This window comes from Xenopus laevis, chromosome 6L, assembly GCF_017654675.1.
Source record: "Xenopus laevis strain J_2021 chromosome 6L, Xenopus_laevis_v10.1, whole genome shotgun sequence".
Classification (NCBI taxonomy): domain Eukaryota; kingdom Metazoa; phylum Chordata; class Amphibia; order Anura; family Pipidae; genus Xenopus; species Xenopus laevis.
In genome coordinates this window covers 128,491,120-128,513,764 of record NC_054381.1, presented here as the reverse complement: position 1 = coordinate 128,513,764, position 22,645 = coordinate 128,491,120, and the positions used below count along the sequence as shown (strand labels likewise).

The following is a 22,645-nucleotide window of genomic DNA, read 5'->3' as shown; positions in this document are numbered from 1 at the left end:
TGCGTCTACTTCGCGCTCCCCTGCAGCTGAACAGAAGAAAGCGCAACACAGGGGAGCCCAGGTGAAAATGGCCGCGTGTAAGAGCCGTAACTTGCTATATTTCTTGTTATTACTAAAGAAAAAGCATAGCTCCCAGCAGACCTGCCAGCACATCCCTTCAAGGATGCAGGACTAATTTGCAGTTCATTTAAGGGGATGCTACTGACTGCACTGGTTTCTATGCAACCATGTAGTAACCAGTATGCATTCAAGTTAACTGCCAATTAGCAGTTAAGTATCAACCATATGCCCAATTGGTCTAAGCCACCACCGCCCAATAGCCCACTTATGCAGTTTATTGGCCAAGGTACAGGTTCCTGGGGCACACTCACAGCGTAACATTGTAAGTGAGGTGGAAAAAAAAAATACACTCTTCCACAAGTTCAACCTTTCATGTCTATATATAATTAATTAAACTGCTAGTTGATCCAGAGGAAGGCAAAATACCTCATCTGAATCCTCTCAAATTTGCCTCAGAGGGGGAAAAATTCCTTTCTGACTCCAAAATGGCAATGGGACTAGTCCCTGGATCAACTTGTACTATGAGCTATCTCCCATAACCCTGTATTCCCTCACTTGCTAAACACCATCCAACCCCTTCTTAAAGCTATCTAATGTATCAGCCTGTACAACTGATTCAGGGAGAGAATTCCACAGCTCTCACTGTAAAAAAAACCTCTTTCTAAATATTGCATCACTTGTTCAGTCTGAGCATGGCCATAATATAATTCAAAGGTCAGAGACGGAGGCAACCAGCACCTAGGACCTTATTTGCTTAATGCTGTAGGTCTCATTGTTTTGCAGAGGATTGTTAAATTGTTGTACATGCTTTCCCCATTGTCAGCAATTGATGGGCGGATCCACTAATGTAGCTGCTAAATGGACCCAGTAGAAGCCAATCATGTGTTTGCTTGAAATTTCTAAATTAAAACTAATTGAACCTTAATTGCTATTGGTAACTGCACTAAGTGCATATGTAGATATCTATTGCATAAGGTCACTGTACCCTCTGTCTGTTGCTTTAAATTTTCAGTGGCCAAAGCCTTGTGCTATAGGTGGCCTTAGCTCTCTAAACCCATCATATATAGCCAAATTCACTGTATTTTAGATATCCCTGGTAAAATCTCTAGGGCATTCATATATCTTATAAAAAGAGTATTGACAGATGAGAGAGCAAACCCTTGTCTAGCTTCTGCCAAATGCACAATTTCAGTATCATTTTACATTAGTTTCCCCAACAAAATTTTTCTTGGTGACCCTGAAGCTTTTTGTTACACTTGTATAGCAGGAGTCTCCAGGGGAAACATAGACATGCCAGAGTATTAAGTGCAGCAAGTATACTAAGTGACCTAATCTCGTACAGTATGTTGGGCTATTCACTAACACTGGTGCAATTCTGTAACCCATAGCAACTAATTAGTATTGATTGAGCTAATGCAGTTAAACTGACAGTTCTATTTCTAAAGTATTACTGCACTGGGTAGATGAGCACTAAAAACAGGCAAACAGTGAAGGAACCAATAAAACTGGAATGGTGTAGAGGCAGAATAATACTAAGAGGCTTAGTTATCATGCTGTGTAAAAAGGAGAGTGAAGCATTACCGGCAATGTTGCCCAGAGCAACGAATCGGCAATTAGATAAAACAAAAGCAAAGATCACCAGTAATGTTTCACTCCACTTTTTACATAGCATGATACCGGTAATTATACCCCTAAGGAACAACTGACTTGTTTATAAAAAATGAGATTTTTGTGATTCAATTTTGTTGGAATATTGGAAATTATAAAACAAATAATTTGTAAATTTACTTTACTTTTCCATAAAGGTCAAAAGTCTTGTGCTGTTACATGGCAGGTTTTGTGGATCAGTTGTAAGACTTTCTTCCTGCCATATCATTCAGGAGAGACCCATTTTACATATATGGAAAATCCTGAAATCTTGAAATTACAGGACAGCCATCTCCCAAATTGTAATAATCCCAACTAAAATACAATGAATCCTTATTGATGCCAAAACAATCATATTTAGATATTAAATATTTTATTTATTTTTAACAGACTTACGGTATGGAGCTCCAAGTTACAAAAAGTTCTCTTTCCTGAAAACCGCCCAGGTCCTGAACATTCTGGTTAACGGGTCCCATACCTGTGTATAAAAGTAATAAACCGCAGGGAAGGAGGTCTGTGGCCAGGCAACGAATGGGCAAAGTATAATTAACATTACATATTTCCTTAAAGGGGTGGGTCACCTTTAAATTAACTTTAGTATGATGTAGAGAGTGATACAATTTGCAATTGGTTTTCAGTTTTTTTATTTGTGGTTTTGATGTTATTTAGCTTTTTATTCAGAAGCTCTCCAGTTTGCAGTTTCAGAAATCTGGTTGATAGGTTCCAAATTACCCTAGCAACCATGCATTGATTTGAATAAGAGATTGGAATATGAATAGGAGAGGACGTGAATAGAAAGATAAGCAATTTAAAATTAGCAATAACAAAACATTTGTAGCCTAACAGAGCATTTGTTGGGGTCAGTGACCCCCAATTGAAAGTTGGGAAGAGTCAGAAGAAGGCAAATAATTCAAAAACTATAAAAAAAAGAAAAAATGAAGGCCAATTGAAAAGTTGCTTAGAATTAGCCATTCTACAACATACTAAAAGTGAACTTAAGGGCTCTTACTCACGCGCGTTTTTACCTGCGCTCCCCTCCGTTCCGTTTTTCGCCGTTCAGTCGCAGGGGAGCGCAGGAATAGACACATTTCATTTTTTCAAATGGGGCTGTACTCACACTGGCGCATGTAGGCGCCGAACGCAGGAAAAAAGCAGCATGTTGCGTCTCAACCTGGGTTCTGCGCCTACATGCGCCTGTGTGAGTACAGCCCCATTTGAAATAATGAAATGCGTCTATTCCTGCGCTCCCCTGCGGCTGAACGACAAAAAACGGAACGCAGGGGAGCACAGGTAAAAACGCGCGTGAGTGAGAGCCTTTAAGGTGAACCAATCCTATATAAGGCTATTTTTTCCATGATCCAAATAGCTTGTGATGGGTTGGTCAGTTTATGGGAAGCACACTGCTGCGTTTCTAAAGGGATTGCTTGGGTTAATCCACACCTTGTGCTTCAACCTCAACTTGACAAGTCACACATTAAAAAATCCACCTTCAGATCTACAGAGTGACATAAAAATCTTATAAGAATTGGGTTTTAGGGGTGACTAGTTGGATCTCCCCATTCCCATGTTTTTGCTGCAAACTAGAATAGAACTGTAAGAGACTGCAGCTTTGTGCATGCTTTGTGTTCTAATCTAAAGGAATAAGTGAAGGGATAATTATATAGCTGTGGCTCTGTGCTTAGAAATATCTGCTCCCTGGAGTCTTGTGATTCAGAGTCACAATGTTATGTGTTAGGCCTAGGATTAGTTTTCCAGCCTACACGGTAGTTTATAGAGCAGGTCTCAAAGCACATACTGTATGTCCAGGACACTTAGTGTGACATATCAATCATGCATAACGGAAATACAGTGTGACATATCAATCATGCATAACGGAAATACAGATAACATTATTAGATTGTGTAAAAATTGTCAAGGTTAGTAGTGGTCAGGGGCTGCTCTTCTATATTTTACCAACAATAGGAAAATTACAGTTTGCACATTCCTAATACATACTACATGAATGGGATCTGTTATCCAGAAACCTGTTATCCAGAAACCCGGAAAGCTCGCCTCCCATAGACTCTATTTTATCCAAGTAATCCAAATTCCTTTTTCTCTGTAATAATAAAACAGTACCTTGTACTTGATCCTAACCAAGATATAATTAATCATTATTGAAAGCAAAGACAGTTTATTGGGTTTATTTACTGTTTAAAAAGTTTTCTAGTAGATCCAAATTATGGTAAGATAAGTTATTTGGAAAACCCCAGGTCCTGAGCATTCTGGATAGCAGGTTCCATCTGTACTAAATTATACTTTTTCCAAGAAAGGGTATAATTCTCCTTTAATATACTCTAATATACTCTACTCTAACATATTTTAATATCCTTTAATATAACTGTAGTTTTGATAGTCCTATTACACAACTTCATGTATTAACTGATTGATGATGTTCCCATATACTGTATGTATATATAAATATGCACCAAGGATTATTTGGAGGGGATGTACATGTTACTATGTGCTCTGTCTGCTCTGATTGGATGCCACCTAAATCCAGTTGTTATTCCCCAAGACGCACCAATCAGAAGGCTGTGTGATTATGCAGCTACACAATCCTCTAGCAGCTGAATTTTGCTTATGTGCTCAGCAGTGAAAGGGTGGCGCAGCTTTATTTTATCTGCAGGGAACACAGACAATCCTTTTATGATTCTCTTGCAATAGGAATATATTAATCCCTGAATAGGAATCACCTGGGATTTAGCCTGAGGTGGCCCAATGGTATACCAAGTAGGAGTAATTCTTCTGTAGAAGCAGGAAAATCCTCTGCATGCAATAATTCAGTCTATACTCCGTATGGCTATATTAATAGTTGGGGCTGTTGCAGTTATTCTCTTTGGAGAATTTGTTTCTCTGTGCCTGAGGCAGCGCCTCATTGTATGTATAAATAAGAATATGCAGAGGAAAGTAATGTATTCTGTGTGCAACGTAAACTCTTTCAACGTATGATTTATCAGCATTTTCAAATAAATGTAACCATTATGGATTTTGAGGGTCTCCTGTGGACCAGCCAGTGATAGGGGCAACCAAGGAAGTTTCTAGCTGGCTGCACATCTAAACTATGGGATCACATGTAAATGCAATTGGATTTGTGGTATAAGCCACCAGCAATATCTAGAAGCACGGGAGCCATTAGGCTGCATATATCTTTCATTGAAAGTCAGCATTTGCTAATATTCTGTGTAATGCCAGAATGAAGGCATATTTTTATATGTTCCATTGTAAACTGGTATAAAAGTGATCAGTGTACCTGTCCTGCTTTAGTTATTGTCTAATATACAGTAGTTCTTATTAAGCCGTCTTCTCATTTGAAATACACATTTTATACCACCATCTATTACTGGTCAGTGTCGGACTGGAGGATCCAAGGCCCAGTGTATAAAGTGCAAAGTGTGGTGCCCCAGTGAGTACTACCATAAGGCATGGGCTCCATAATACTATGGCCCAGGCCAAAAGGAACTGAAAGCATCTAAAGTCTTTGGGCTCACCTTAGCCAAAGCTAAGGTCCCTGACATAAAAGGCACAGACGTGGACAAGGGTCTTCACACTCTCCTTCACCTCACGGCTAGGGAGAGTCCCTTTAACCCTGGGTTCCCCAAAGCTTCCCCCAGGACACCAAAACCTGGAGCAGAGCCCCAAAAGGACCAACTGCACCCCTGAAGTAAAAAAAGATGCGGACACATATAAAAACATAAATAAGTGCTTTAGCAAGCCAGCGGCCAAATTAAAACATTTTCTTGTCTAGCCAAAAGGCCAGAACAAAGAAATAAAAGCATCATTAAAAACCATAAAGTGCAAGTGCATATGCCATCGTGAGTCAGGCACCCCCTGTAGGGGGCAGTACACCTTGGGCTTCCATGATGCTTTGGCCCCTAGCCAGAGGATCAAGTGTTTCTCCGTCTAACCAGAAGAGGCTTTAGCACCCCTCCTGATAAGAACAAATACTACACTTGATCTTAGCCAAAAGGCAGAGAAGCGACCTGTTCTCTAGTTGTGGAGATGGGGGCCAGTGTGGGGTCTCTGAATGGTGTGGGTCTGGGTCGGCTGGGCCCACCGGGTTTTTACATGGTGTCCTGCCCTGTGACTGGTAACACCCTGGGGTGTGGAATAAAAAAGGCAAATACAAGAATATAGACTCCTCCTCTACCTTCTCCTCTACTGCTCTGGGCAGTCACTATTAGTACATAATCAGGCAATAATCTGACTGAAATATGGTGGGTTTGTTTCTTGACAACTGCCTTTTGTAGGGCCTACCCAATAGCCACAGATATTCATACTTTCCATTTCTGCCTGTTCACAGATGGAGACACAGTCGTTAATCTGCAACACCTCCAGCTGTCGATTGGCCACTGAGTGAGATAATCCTGCTCAGCGTTTGCTAGCTAACATTCCAGCATGCCAATGAGACAGAAGGCCGCAGTGAAACAGACCTGTAGAATCACAGTACTACTGTATGATGTAGGGTACCAGCTAGTTATCTTGTCTACTAAAAAATCATGTAAACCCCATAGGATTTTTTTTGCCTCCAACAAGGATCCATTATATAATTATTATTAGTTGGGATCAAGTACAAGGTACTGTTTTATTATTACTAGGGATGCACCAAATCCACTATTTTGGATTCGGCTGAACCCCCGAATCCTTTGCAAAAAAATGGGGCCAATTACCAGACCGAATCCTAATTTGCATATGCAAATGAGAGTGGGAAGTGGAAAACATTTTTACTTCCTTGTTTTGTGACAAAAAGTCACGCGGGTTCCCTTCCGCACCTAATTTGCATATGCAAATTAAGATTCGGATTCAGTTCAGCCTTATCCTGCTGAAAAACGCAGAACCCTGACAGAATCCCAAACCGAATTCTAGATTCGGTGTATCCCTAATTATTACAGAAAAAAACAAAATAATTTTTACAAAGTCTATGGAAGATGGCCTTTGTAATTCAGAGGTGTCCAGATAACTGATCCCATACCTGTATTGGTTTCCTTTTGCTGATCTAGGAATTACTTCTTATAGATGAAATTACTTCTTTTAGATGACCATGGTGGGACTGAACCCATAAAGTGCATTTTTATCTTCTATTAAGCATAAAAATGGATTGTATAGAAGAACAGGGATACTACATTTCTGCCATTTTCAAGGTTTGTATTCCAAGATGAATTTATTCTCTGGCTTCTGGATCATACAAATATTCATAGAGAATAAAAATGTAAAAAGGTCCAAGAATATGGAAGCATCCATCCTATGTCTGCACTGCACTCAGAGCTGATAGCTGCCACTGAGCTGGAGGTGAATATGGAGGTGGAGGTCTGAACATTACAAGGATGAGAATCAGTATTTTATGGATGATGGATCCCCAGTGATGGCAGTGTCTTTTTATTTCAAACAAAGCAAAGGGTGTTCTGCCACTTAATCCTAACGTAGTAGCTCAGTTCTTCTCTTATTCTGCATATTTCACTAAAAGCCTCAGGAGAACTAAATCAGCATTATTAAAAATGTATCCGCAGCTAAAAAGTAACAAATCTCATTCTCCAGATTTTATTTCCCACAGCTGCCAAGGAAGATAAAACCCTGGCTTTGTGACATCCCATTAATGAGTACACCCTTGTGAAAAAGTGTATTAAACCAGCGTTACTGCATCCATAAAGTGCTTAGTGCAAAAGATATATAGGGGAAAGGCAAACCGAAACCCTCTTGCTGTATTACAACATTCAATTTGAAATAAAACACTATATTTTGTCAAAAATATTGTTTGTTGCTTCTCTCCTTTTGGCGCTGGAGTTTTTCATTATTTAAATTTAAACTTAAAGCTTTTGGGAGTTCCACAACTTTGTCAGGGATTGGTTTGACCAATTACACTATACTTTCTATTTGTGTTTTGTGACATTCCATTAACAGGAGTCTAGAAATGGTAGAACACAACAATATGGAACCCACTGGTAGCAATTAACAGAACCAATTAGGCTAGGGCCACATGGGGCCAAAATGGTTCTGGATGCAACAAGGTAGGACTAAACGGATGTTTTCTGCGCGATCTGATGCGCTGCGACAAAATGCATGTGACAAATCGCATGTAACAGAAATAAAGTAAGTGAATGCATTGTCGGATGAAGTCGCTGCACTCTGCGTCTGCATCCGAAAGTCGCGTTGAATCAACGATTTTCATTTTAAAGCCATTCCTCCCTAGGAAAAATACTTTTTTTATTTGTGGGGTAGAAGAAAGTGAGGGGACACAGGGTATAGGGTATTAATGAAACCGTGCAACGTTTTGACTTATAGGGGAGGACCACCTCTGGTTTGGTGGCTTCCAGCATGGTTTATAGGTTTTGTGGTACAGGTATGGGATCCGTTATCCAGAAAAATCTGCATTATGTAAAGGCCATCTTTTTCCAGCCTGTTGGGTTTATGTAATGTTTAATGAGAGTGTCAACCCAAAAAATAGTTGTTTGCCTAATTAAAGAAAACATTATTCTAAGCAACTTTGCAATATGCACACATTACACATTTTTTTGTATGTATTGCTATTGAAAGCAATGTTTGTCCCTTTCTGTTCTCTGCCCTGGTGGACCAGACTGTTGATACAATGTAAGACAAGGCAGCTGATTAACTAATTAAGGCAGCTGTCTTTGCTGGGGAACTAAGGGTAGGACTTCACAATGCGAGAGGAGCCGACACATTGATATGCGACAAAACGCATGGGACGTGTCGGATGTTCTAAAGCAGGGGTCCCCCTGCCGACCCTGACCCCACCCCCGGTCCTTGCAAAAAAATTTTTTGCACCGGTCCCCGGTCCAAAAAAGGTTGGGGACCCCTGTTCTAAAGAAACAGGAAGTGAAGGAGAAATCGCAGGTAAGAACTATATTTATCCGACTGTCGGATGAAAACGCAGCGTTTTTTTTATCAAAAGATTTCATGTATCCATCTGAAAAATGGTACAGATTGGCTTTTATATCAAAGCAATTAGCTCTGAAGCATTTCTGTTTTGTTAGGGCTCTTACACATGGGCGTTTTTTTTATGCGCTTGATGTGTGTTTGAGACGCAGTTTTGAATGACCTTAGCGCATCAGCTAATTGATTCCATTATATTCTGCCCGCTGGTACTCATGTGCATTAAGAGTTGCATTTCATTGCATTTGTGGATTATCAAGTTTTCATTTAGCTGCAACTCGCTGCAATTTATTGCGCTTGACACATGTTCAAAAGACAATAGAATAAAAGGTTACAAATTGAACTCCAAAAAATGCATAGCTGTGTTTTTTTAAGTATCTATAGAAATAAGTCAAATCAACTGGACTTACTGGTTTGATGGAGGTGGTTTGGCACTGGCTAGGGCTGCAGACACTTTGAGGTGGGATAATTTTTTGGCATAATGGCAAAGTTTAACCTTTTGGCAAGGACTTCCATCTCTGGCTTGGTAAAGGTCCCCATCGACAGAAATTCTTTCTTGCCGAACGACCGATTTTAGCGAAGTCCGACCAATCCGTCAAATTATTGTGAAGTTAGTGGGATTCGAACGATCGTATATCTTACGATTCTTCGGCCGACATCTGTCCGAAAATTGATCGGCCAGGTTAAAACAACTTTATCGGTCCCAGTGCAATCTATCTATGTTTGCAGGGCCAAGCAGGCAGCTACTGCTGGCTATATCGCCTGAAATTGTCTCACGATAACGATTGGATATTTTAAAAATCTTAACATCTATGGCCAGCTTTAGAGCCCTGTCAGACAGATTCTTTACCCACATTTCTTTGTTTTCTTGTGTCCCTGTTCCTTCTTTTCTCCTCCAGGTTAATTTCTACTCTTTTTGGTTCCCTGGACGGGATACCAGAATGGAGAACTTGGCAACTTTGATGCAGCCGCTGGCTGTGGAGGTTTGGGGAAAAGTTTTATTGTACAATATTGTTTTAAAAATACAACCCTGATGTTGCTGGACTGCAGCTCCTAACATGCCTCATTATATGTTACATTATTTTGGGATGTGTAGTCCAGCAACAACTGAGTAGAGTTTGGTTGAGGAGAGCAGTGCAGCAGGGTTTACTACGGCTTTAATGTAACCCTATATATTTTTATCTAGTCAGTAAAATATGATGACTTAGTTCATTATATACAGAGAAGTGGTGCAAAAATTGGTGCAGTTTACACTTCTAATACACATCTATAGATAATGCAATGAAGTAATAAAACTCGTTTACACTTCTCCCACCCCCACAAAAAAGTGGGGCTGACTTCTAGCTGCAAATGATGTGCTATTACAGGGGCACTGTGGTGGAATATGCAAAGGGGACCCTGCATATAATGCCTTGTCAGTGACAAATTTAGAGGGCTCCTTTTCTGCACTTGTTTTTCATAATCATTACAAACTCCCCATAATGTATGCAACAAGAGAAACAAAGGACACAATCTCCTTTGTAAATAAGCGTGTCCTTTAGTCATTTCTAAATACTTCCGTGTAGCCGTGGCCAGCTCTTCTAGCCATTGGCAGTGATCAGCTTTAATTATCTATTTGCCAGCTGGCAGCAATCAGCAGAGCTAATCTGTTTTCCAGATGGCATTGGTTAGCAACAGTGATTCCTTTGTCAGGGGCTAGTAAGTTTTTTACCATCAGTCTGTGTTTAATGACCAGTAACGTCAAATGTTTTTTTTTTTTTTAAAAAAAATTTGTATAGAACGAAAAACACCAAGACATATGTAACTTTAAAATTGCAAAGTCTTTATTAAAAAATAACTTACCGAAACTCCGCTTGTGCTACTCTTTAGAAAAGGCGACAGGGCGACAATCCATCGTGCGGCGCTCGATTTCTCCTCCCTGCTTTCTATAGAAGATAGCCAGGGAGGAGAAATCGATCGCCGCACGATGGATCATTGCCCTGACGGCTTTTCTGAAGAGGAGCACAAATTATTTTTTAATATAGACGATTTTAAAGTTACATATGGCTTAGTGGGTTTTTTTCCGTTATATAAAAAATGTAATTTTTTTTTTTTAAACAAAATTGACGTTACTGGTCCTTTAAGCACTTAAGGCAGGTGTATGGGAGGCATGTGTTACCCCTACTAAATTTGGCCATCCAAGCATGTAACATGGCAGGCTCCTAACCATGGCCTAATATTAGTTATTGCTGAGACAGGGCACACTTTTAGAAATGCAGAACACACCTGCATTGGTTCCTACTAGTTACTGTACTACCACTATTTACAGAAAAATCAGTCACTCGCCTAATTATGGTTTTTGTATCCGTCGTTCACCTTTAAACTTTTAGTATGATGTAGAGATTGATATTCTGAGACAATTTTCAATCGGTTTTCATTCACTTCATTTTGAGTTATTTAGCTTTTTATTCAGCAGCTCTCCAGTTTGAAATTTCTGCAGTATGGTTGTTAGGTTCCAAGTTACCCTAGCAACCATGCATTCATTTGAATAAGAGACTGGAATATGAATAGGAGAGGGCCTGAATAGAAAGAGCAATAACAATGCATTTTTAGCCTTACACAGCAGTTGTCTTTTACATAGGGTCAACAACCCCCATTTGAAAGCTGGAAAGAGTCAGAAGAAGAAGGCAAATAATTCAAAAACTATAAACAATGAAGGGCAATTGAAATGTTGTTTAGAATTACCCATTCTTTAACATTCTAAAAGTTAGCGTTAAGGTGAACCACCCTTTTAAAGCATCCCATTTGGTGTTCCGTGTAACTAAAGATTTGCTACACAGAATGGGATGGATGGGTGGGCAGAGCGGAGTTTCATATAACTAGATGCATGGGTACACTTTGACCATGTTGGACAAGCTGAATTAACCACAGAAGTGGAGTAGAAAGTTGAAAATGTGTACCCCATAAACACAAATAAAATCCTGTCATAGATACAGGGCCAGATTTATATAGCAGGCACCCCTAGGCCTGCTGTTGTTCGTCGCCCTGTCCCCTCACTTTTATACAATCAAATTTTCATTATCGGGACTAAAGCAAAGGGGATTGGCGTACAGGTAATTTTAAAAACTATCATATCTCCTGTGCCTCCACAGTGTTTCTGAACCAATCTGAGTGTGGTTGGGCTGCATGCCCCCTAAAATCCTGCTGCCCTAGGCCCGGGCCTTGGTGGCCTTTCCATAAATCCGGACCTGCATAGATAATTTACCTCACATAAATCCTGTTGCATTGCTCTCTGCTCCCCAACTCTGAAACCCTCAGTATGTGACACCATGGAAGAACAATACACACACAGCAAAGCGACGCCACTGAAACAAACTTCCCCAACAACCCAGACACATTGGTTCCTCTGCATTAGCTTTGTAGCCGGTGTCCCCTTTGAAATCATCTTACCGGGAAACACGGCTAACTGCTAATTTTGCCTCCATTCTGTTTGAGACTCAATACATTTCATATGTGCTTTGTTCATGTATGAATTCCCCATGCGCAACAATTGTTGTTGTAATAAAATGAAGTAATAAAAAGAGAGCTTTGGTGCTGCATTTACAGGCTACTAAACAAACATGCCACTGATTTAGCCTCATTTACCATTGCCCGTATTTTGTATTTTTGTATTTTGTAGGAATTTCAGCTAATTCTCTCTTATCTGCATTCTATTGTCACAGACTGCTTTAGGCGACATTCTGGCCTAGGTCTGTGGAGGCTGAGCTCCGAGCCATTGTACTTCATCTAGAGGACATTGATAGGAATGCATAGAGGGCTGCTTTAAATTATATCTGTGCCAGTTTTTAGCATACACAATCATTTTACTTCATGCGGCAATTTGTTTCCGAATACTAAATTCAGTGGTGCGACTATAAAGGGACAGATGCTATGGCTGCTGTGAGACCGCAGGGTAAGGAGGTTCTCTAAGAACAGAACCTCCCTCTCTCGTCATCTCCTGCATCTGTCCTATCATAACACAGATCACAGGGGTCGGTGACCCGCAGTTGTGGGGCCCCAGGGATCCCAGTTACGTCTGTGGCTTAATCTACTACTGTTTATAGATTATGAGCTAGTATAAAATTAATATTTAAATGCATGAAATAGTTTTAGCAAACAAATAGCATAAAGAAAAAGAATCAGTCAGGCAACTCTCATTCTAATGGAGCCCATGTGGTATGTACATGCAGGAGAATCCCATTCTTTCTGTAAATTTCCTACTTCTGTATTTTCACAGCAATCATGTACGTCATGGGTGCGCTTGGCCCTGCTGCAGGGTACTTACTGGGTGGAGTCCTCATTGGATTTTACGTAGATCCCAGAACCACTGTCAACATTGAGCAGAGCGATCCTCGTTTCATTGGGAACTGGTAAGAACAGATTTAATGAATATACACAGTGCTATATAAATAGCTCATCATCTCTTATTCCTGATTTTTACAATAACTTTAAAATCTCTGAATTTTTTAATGTATATTGGAAAGTTGCTTATAATTATGTTTTCTTTTATGAGGCCATTTTTTATTTTGGGGTTGACTTGCCCTTTTAACATAATTTAGGCTCTTTCAAGCCCAGGTAATTACCCTTCTTCCAACCACCCACATCTTATTGTAGCACTGCTGCCTAGTAGCACTGGGGTCCGGTTCAATTCCAGCCAGGACTCTAATGGCAAAGAGCTTTTAGGGGTCATTTACAATGCACCATGCAGTGTGCAATGAATACATATTTCCCCCCCAAAAAGAAAACAGATGTAGGGGGAATGCACCAAATATTCAGTATAGTGCCTATGGGCAATAAGGGTTTGTACCCATGAGGGGTTGCTTATATTATTACTGTATATTCACTAACCAGGTATTAATTGGTCTCATTTATCTCTGCTGGTCTATACCCACAGGGACTGGTACAAGTCATAAACACAGAGAAAATAGATTGCATTAGGTTCATTCTACATAGAACATAGATCAAATTTTTTTTTAAGTACTCAGTGCTGCATGCAATGTTCACTATTTGATTTAGAGAAACAGTATTATATTATTGGCAAAAAGTGTCTGCAGCAAATTCATAACTGGGCAGAGGATTTAGCTTTTATGTTCTGCATTGCGCTGCGAACAGTGATAGCAGGAGAAAAGGCTAGGTATTAGTATAAAGTTATAATGCTGTGTAGGCAGTAAAAGCCAGGGCAGGCTAGGGATGAGCTTTAATATAATGGAAGTGCAGATAAGTGAAAGGACAAATGCAGCAATGCTGTAGCATCGTTAATGTTACTGCAGGAATAATGCTTTATGTTGCTGTATAAGCGGAAACAAATACAGGTATTTAACACTACATACAAGTAAAACAGTTGGGCACATTATTTTACAAACACAAGTGCAGCTTTGCATGTCAGATTATGTTTATTACCTGTAGTGCTATGTTTCCGCCCATAATTACAATGTTATTGTGTCCATTCTCCGAGTTTGGTTTTGTTGCAACCCGGGTGCAGGTTGCTTCTAGCATTTACCAAAGGGGAATTGCCTCATTTCTGGAATATTTCGACTCTGTGCAAAATAACCCATTGTAGGTGCCCTGAAACATCTGCCAGGTCTAGGGTGGCAGGGTTACCCAATGTCAGTAGGCACAGTTGTATACCATTAATCAGAAGAGGCAAGATGGAGTCATTGGGAGCCATGTTGAAGTCTAGGAGTGTGTTAGGACGCAAGCATTATAATGCATTGCATCAACATATTCTCTCCATCACATCCATTTTAGAGCACCCACGATTTCAGGTTCCTTTGTAAATGACTCCAATTGTGTTCCAGCTCTCTCCAACAAAGTATCTGCTCGCTAGGATTGATAACCCCATGAAACCAATCATCCAATCGTTCTTGTTATTGTGTTTTATTGCTTAAATGTCTGTCTAAGCTCTCTGCTGTCCATTTGTACCTGTCATTTAAACCATTGTGTGTCTTACAGCTGCAGGCTGCAGAGTCAGTGATACTGACAAGTTTGAAGCAAATATGTTTAGTTTCTCCTCTGGGAACCTTGTCCTTCCTATAGCCCATGTGCATACACACACATTAACACTAGTTTTATTCCCAATAGTGCTTGTATAGTATATTGTACTGACTGTATTCCTGTCTCATTCCCTGTATGCAGCTTTAATATAACTGAAGAATGCTTCTGCTTTCAGGTGGAGCGGATTTCTGCTTTGCTCCATGGCCATGCTACTTGTCATATTCCCAATGTTTACTTTTCCAAAAAAGCTTCCACCTCGACAGAGAAAGAAGAAGAAGAAGAAAGGAAACTCGTATGACGTTTCCAACGAGGATGATGTCTTGAAAGAGAAGTCGAGCAACAAAACGAAAGCAGATGCCGATCCCGGCCCGTCTATTGGCTTTGGGAAGAATTTTAAAGGTATGCCAATGATTTTCCTGTTACCATTTATTTGCTGTGTGATGTTCTGGAAGGGGGATAGTTATGGTATGGTAGAATACAGCAGGTTGGTGTGGAGACTTGAGTTCTGCCATGAATGACAGGGGAAGTTCTATTTTGGAGATTCAGTTGGAAGCCAGAAATGAGAGGTGGCAGGCTCTACTGGCAGAATAAATCTGGGACTGACTGTAAATGAGTAGGTCCATGTATATTCTCTCTTTTACACCATGACCAGAACAGGTAATAATATGGAATAATGTAGACACCACAGAGCCAGTATAAGGGTAAGAAACTAACTATGTGTTGTCTTATGAACATTTTAAATGATTTCATTAATTCTTCACTTTAGACTCAATGAGCTGAAACCCAGTGTATATTATCTATTAGTAGTCAAGACTTGAGTATTGAAGACATGGTCCCCATCCAGCAGATGCCCTTCCACCCATTGACATCCCTCATTCATCCAGATTTATTTTTCATACTCTGCTCCCATTAACTCAGATGTATGTTGTTTCATATTGGGGCAATTAGAGCAAGAGACATTCCTCATGTCTTCCTCACTAAGTGTCATGATCCTGCAGTGACGGGGGTACAACATTTTGAAATAACAGAATATTTTTTTAAGTGAACTCACATGGTGAGCTGCATTATAAGATCATTAGATAGCACTAGATAGCATTAGATAGAACTGATAGTGAGGCTTGATCATTGAGGGCAGCTCTTAAGCTAATTCTGAATTAATGGACTGGTGGTTGACTTGAAAGTATTCATAGCTCTGGCCATCAGGCTTCCTTCCCTCATCAGTTTTTATTATAATCTCTGGCAACCACTCATTCATAAAGCTGATTTTACTGTATGAACAAGTGAGACAGTACTGGCTTTATTTGGATCCAGCTCCTAGTCAAAACACTGTAGATGCTACATAATGCAGACCATGTATGTCCCCTTTTCTGTCCTCCCTATTTTATACCATTTTATCTTATCAGTCTGGTTTCATCTCTACAGCTGGCCATGCATGTTCAGGTATGGGGTCCGTTATCCTGAATTACGGAAGGCAATCTCCCATGGACTCCATTTTGATTAAATAATTCAAAATTAAATTATTTACATATTTTCAGTAATTTTTTTAGACACATGTGCTGCAGCTAATAAGGGGACCTTTGGGGGTAGGGGGAACTCTAGGGTTTCTGGCCATGGATAGTGAGGTTGTATAGTGTATTGTATGGTGTGGCCCCATGTAAAGCTGTCAGATAAGTCTGTGCACCCTTGCTGTCTTTAAATGCACCAACTTTTGGTGGCCATACTCCATAAGATTCGCTCGTTTGACAAGTCGCCAAATGAGTGGATCTTAACCTGATATGCCCACAAAAGGCAGGGCGATATTGGGTTGATCTGATTGTTCAGCCATAGGGCCAAGCGATCATATTACAACAAACGAAATGGGCGCAGACGAGGACAGAATCAACTAGCCGATGCGGTCCTCAATCGCCAAAAAGAATCAAACCTGCCCAATCAATATCTGCTTCATTTTTCGCCTGATATAGATCGGGCAGACCCGTCAGAATGCCTCCTACATGGGCAGATGCTGAACCTTTTTTTTTAAAGAACAGCATATTCCATTTATATTGCTGCTGCTAAAATAATAAATGCACAGTGGATGCTTATTAGGTACTTAAGGACAATATACAAGAGCATGGAGGAAAATGGGCAAAAACAAAAGCTGTTAATCACTTTCTAAACTGCATGGCAAATAAAAGGCTGCCCAGCTTTAGCATATTGCATTACAAGCATGAGCATATGGAGCCAAGTAATCCACAGACTCTCCAAAACAGAAGGAGGCATGGTAAGATGAGAGATGTACTCTATTATTAGAAATATGAAAGGATAAAAGAGGCTTTTACTGTTCTAGCACTGACATTGATCTGAAAATAGAATCTAGCTTCCTGCAATCTCAAAGAACAAAGGTCTAAAAGAATCAAGAACAAGTGAAGAGATATATCAGCCTTTTATGCCTTCATTTGAAATGATTTTCTCTAGCAATATGGGAAGCAGAAACTGTCACTGCTTTGGATCTAATGGGTGCCTTCACTGACGTGCGTTTTTAAAAGGAATTGTTTAGCATAAACATAAAAACAAGGTCAATAGATTGACCATGCAAAATAGAAAATGTTTCTAATAAAGTTAATTAGCCAAAAATTGAATTTATAAAGGATGGAGTGACTGGATATGGAACATAATAACCTGAAAATCACTCAGTGACCAGTAACCAATCAGTGACTTTAGGGGAGGTCACATGGTTCATAACTGTTGATTTTAAATCTGAGCTGCATGCTAAAGATTAATTCCAAACTCACTGAACAGTTGTGTCCGATGTTGCCCCCCTTCAAGTCGCTGACTAACTCAGAGTTAGAGAGACGAAAAGCAAGTTGGGTTCTGGATATTATGTCAGACATCCAGTCACCCCAGCCTTTGTAGATTACATTTTTTGGCTAACTAACTATACTAGAAACATTTTTTATTTTGCACAGCCTAAATATTTAACCAGTTTTTATTTTTACACTGAACTGTTCTTTTAAAATATATTTTGCTGTTGTGGCTTCTATTGGTTTTTACCAGCGCTGCCAGCAAAAAATTGGAGGTTTCTAGAAAGTGCCATATGGACATAATGTCACATCTTGATAAGCCCCACATTACACTATTGTATATACGGAGGTGCTATTCATCAACTTAAGCAGCCCAGAGCAATTTTCTATATAATATACACTCGTAGTACAGGTATGGGACCTGGTATCCAGAATGCTTGGGACCTGGGTTTTACAGATAAGGAATTTTTCTGTAATATGGATCTCCATACTCCACAAGTGCACTAAAAAAGCATTAAAATGTTAAATTAACCCAGGAGGATTGTTTTGCCTCAAATAAGGATTCATTTTAACATAGGGATCAATTACAAGGTACTGTTTTATTATTGCAAAGAAAAATAAATCATTTTAAAAAATTAGAATAATTTGTTAAAAATGGAGCCTTTCTTTAATTAGGCGCTTTCTGGATAACGGGTGTCCAGATAATAGATCCCATACCTGTATATACAAGAATACACATGCTAAAACAAATTAGGTAAATTGCAGTTATATATTTTACATCACCTAGAACCAAGACCAATGTTTTAATTTCCTATATGGATCTTTTTTAGAGTGATGAAGATCCATATTGGAATTGAGACGTTGGTCTTGTTTCTTGATGATGAACAGTATAGTAGTATATAATATAAAAGTAGTTTATAATAATGTATATAACTACACCTAATTTGTTTGGAAGTGTGTATTCTTTTATACACTTTATCAATGTACCCATTGCACACCATAAAGCTCTGCTTAAAGGAGAAGGAAAGGTTAAAACTAAGTAAGCCTTATCAGAAAGGTCCATCTAAATATACCAGTAAACCCCCAAAGTAATGTTGCTCTGAGTCCCCTGTCAAAAGAAACACTGCATTTCTTTCCTTCTATTGTGTACACATGGGCTTCTGTATCAGACTTCCTGCCTTCAGCTTAGCCTCATTGCCCTGGGCAAGAGCATGCTCTGTTTGCAACTCTTCCCCCCCCTTCCTTCTCTACTGTAATCTGAGCCCAGAGCAGGGAGAGACTCAGGCAGGAAGTGATGTCACACCACATAAATACTGCAGCTCCTATCCTAAACAAACAGAGAGTTTCTAGAGCTTTTTACTCAGGTATGGTAAAACATTCTACAGAATAAATATAGCATTCTAGCTTGCACTATTGCAGCTAATCTATTGGCAATAAAATGCCTCCGTAGCTTTCCTTCTCCTTTAAGACAAGTATCCAACAGCCCAATAATAAAGAAGATTTTATTGTACTAAGGAGCAAGTACCATTCAAGGCACCATGGTCGGGTTACCGTAGGTGGGTCATGTGCTTCCTTCCTATTGGATTTGGGAATAATGTGTGACAATTGCTGGGACAGAATAATCTAGTACTATTGTATGTAAGAGGTTATTATGTTAATTAAAATGGTTGTGGTTCAGCGGTAGCTAAACAGAAAGCTGACAGGTTGAAGGCAGAGATCTTTGATTAAAGCAGAATTTTCTGTGCAGCTGGAGGCCTCTGTCCTTAGATAACTTTTCATTGTACAGACATGAAATTAGCAGATGTGAAACAGTATTGTCATGTGCTTTTTTTTGATTGGTGAACATCACATATCTTATTTCTTATCTTGTAACTGAATTCAGTTGTTCTAATACAGTTGTGCCTGGCTTTGTTACGAGGTTAAGGGCAGAGACACACGGGAAGATTTAGGGAGATTTAAATCGCCTCTTATTCGGGCGACTAATCTCCCGCAACTGCCTTCCAGCCGGCTAGAATCAAAATCGACGGCGGGATGGCACTTGGAGCGATTCTATTTCCAAAGTCGCCCGAAGTTGCCTCACGAAGAAACTTCGTGCGACTTTGGAAAACAAATTGCTCTGAGTGCCATCCCGCCAGCGATTTAGATTCTAATCAGCAGGAAGGCAGTTCTGGGAGATTAGGTGCCCAAAGAAAAGGCAATTTGTCACCGGGCGACTAATCTTCCCAAATCTTCTTGTGTGTCTCTGCCCTAACAATCTCTTTTTTTTTTTTTATAGCCAGCATGTTATGGTCCCCTACTGATATTTTCATATATGGCTTGGCATGCGCCATTGTGTCTGATTTATGTCCAAGCAATTAAAGGGGTTGTTCACCTTTAAATTTATGTAAAGTATGATACAGAGAGAGAGATATTCTGAGACAATATGCAATTGGTTTTATCATTTGTGGTTTTTGAGTTATTTAGCTTTTTATTCAACAGCTCTCTGGTTTGCAGTTTCAGCAATCTGGTTGCCAGGGAGGAAATTACCCTAGCAACCAGGCAATGCATAGAAAGATGAGTAAAAAGTAGCAATAACACTATATTTGATGCCCCCACTGATAGCAGAAGAAGGCAAATAACTAACAAAAAAAGAAAAAAATGAAGGTCAGTTGCAAATGTTTCAGGTCGCAACTGGCATTTTTTTTCTGAGCTTTTTTGTCCAGAGTACAAGCCATGATGAAATAAAGGATTTTTACGTGTGTTTGGCCTCTGTGGTGCTGTTCATCAAATTCTTGTGCAGTTTTGTGGTATTTAGTCACTCTAAGCCCCAGTTGTGAAATCGGGACGAGGAATTGTGCTGTTACAGGAGCCTGTCCTTTCACTGGAAAGCCGTATCTATCACTTTACTGAAAAACCATTGCTCAGGAAAGTTCTCATCATATGATAGAATGCCATTGTATGTTTAAAATTGAATGTGACTTGATTTGGCCTATTATAGATGGGAAACCACTGGGGCAATTCACTTGAATTCACTTCCTTCTTGTTGCATATTTATAATGGTTACAGAAGTAGCACCACTTGAATTTATCATTTATATAATGCCACCATATTACCCAACACTTAACATCATTGTACAGGTAGGGGATCCATTATCCGGAAACCTGTTATCCAGAAAGCTCCGAATCATGGAAAGGCCGTCTCTCATAGATTCCATTTTATCGAAATAATCCAAATTTTAAAAATGTATTTACTTTTTCTCAGTAATAATAGGATAGTACCGAACCTTGTACTTGATCCCAACTAAGATATAATTAATTCTCATTGGAAGAAAAAACAGCCTATTGGCTGTTTACATGATTTTCTAGTAGATTTACATTGTGAAGATCCAAAATAAGATCCATTATCCGGAAAGCCTCAGGTCCTGAGCATTCTGGTTAACAGATCCCATACCTGTATAACAAACTGGGGCCTTGCAATAAGTAAACAAATATGGGTTAAAGAATAAAAAAATCAGATTAGAAGGCCCTGCTCACAAGAGCTTACAATTATCACACATTAATTTGCTGCAATGTCCTGATCATGGAGTGTAACGGAGTCTAAACTAAGTTCTTTTCTAACAATTGCCCAGATGCCAAATTAATCAGATTTTTTAATAATAATCCCAATATTATTGGCTTTAACAGCATTGAATTAGAGATGCCATGCAAAAAAAATATTAACGCCTTCAATGCCAATATGATCCAGAATGTATTTATTATACATATTGTAAATGTTGCAAGTTTGATTACAACATCACCAGCATATGGCTGGCATGAAAGGGGAAATATTTTCACCTTTTGACGTGAGCTCATTCAGTTGGGTTTATGTAGAAAAGGAACATAAACTCCATCTGAGCTTCCACTCTTTTGACACAGATATATTGATTCCATAGATTGAAAGGCATACCATGACCACTGGGAACAGTTCCCACCCCTTAGGCTCACAGGATAACTAAACCCCTCCCTAAACTTGTTCCATTGTGAAGCAATGGATTCTGGGACCGTCAATAACAAATACACCTCTTAGTTTGGGTTTATTGAGTAGTTAGATTCTCTAGCAAATCACACCCACAAAATCTTTGCCAATGTTTTTACTGTGTGCCTCCTGTCTTGCCTTTACATTCCAATCTGCACTAATTAAAAGTGTGAAAACCCTTTAATAGTTATAAAGACGCTTTCATTCGAAAAAATTGCACAGCCGGAAACCCATTACATGCTCTTCATTGCAGAGAAGCGGGCTTAGATTTGCTTTTCCATCCATTTTTTATAATTCATTTCTTGTCATTTTTTTAGACCTCCCAAGAGCAGCAGTCAGAATTTTAAGCAACATGACATTCCTTTTTGTGAGTTTGTCATACACAGCTGAGAGTGCCATTGTCACCGCTTTTATTACCTTCATTCCCAAGTTCATCGAGTCACAGTTTGGCATCCCAGCTTCTAGTGCCAGCATCTACACTGGTAAGATGATCATTATCACTGTAGGTATAAATAAGGGGGGATCGTTGCAGACTATTGAGCTGTGATTAAGGGACAGACAAAAGACTTTGGTCAGTAGGAAATTGAAACCATTGGTAAGTTGGGTCAAGGTAAGTTCACCTATTATAATTCTAGTAAATTCTGTAAATTGTTTGTTGCTGGGCCATCACTGTTATACAGTTCCTAAGCTGTTTCCTTTGGAAGAAAACCTCTTTGTTTTGATGTTATTAACTAATCAGTGTGACTTTTGGAACAGTACATTGGAACTGATTTCCCTCGGGACCCACATGTTTGTTGTCAGTAGCTATCACTGTTATACACTTCATAAGCTCTTTCCTTTTAAAGCACATTTTTTGTTTTTTAACTAATCAGTGTGACTTGCGGGACATCACATTGGTGCTCATTTCCCTCGAGACCAGATTGTTCCTAAGATATTTGTCGTGAAATGAGATAGGATAAATTATTTTGAAAGAGATCACAAAAGACTGTTTAAATTCCCAGCTCCGCAGCCAATGAAATGTTTCGACTTTCCTCTCTGATGAGGAGCCCAGAAACTCGTTGCTTCCCCAATGAACCACCTTCTTCGTGTCATAAGCCTAAAAAAAGACTAAAGGAGAACTAAAGTCTGAAAATGAATATGGCTAGAGAAATTATATATTTAATACAGGTATGGGATCCGTTATCCGGAAACCCGTTATCCAGAAAGCTCCGAATTAGGGAATGCCC

General features: G+C 39.5%; 1 protein-coding gene and 1 pseudogene across 1 annotated transcript in view; one reads left to right on the top strand and one right to left on the bottom strand.

Moving 5' to 3' along the window:
- Positions 1-22,645, top strand: part of slco5a1.L (solute carrier organic anion transporter family member 5A1 L homeolog) — a 60,955-nt gene that overhangs the window by 8,348 nt on the left and 29,962 nt on the right. The window contains exons 3-5 of the mRNA XM_018268078.2: positions 12,890-13,022; positions 14,822-15,045; positions 21,737-21,901. Of these exons, the coding sequence (XP_018123567.1) occupies positions 12,890-13,022; positions 14,822-15,045; positions 21,737-21,901 (522 nt within the window). The remainder of the gene's footprint in view (positions 1-12,889; positions 13,023-14,821; positions 15,046-21,736; positions 21,902-22,645) is intronic.
- On the bottom strand, positions 5,597-5,729 carry LOC121394907 (annotated as a pseudogene).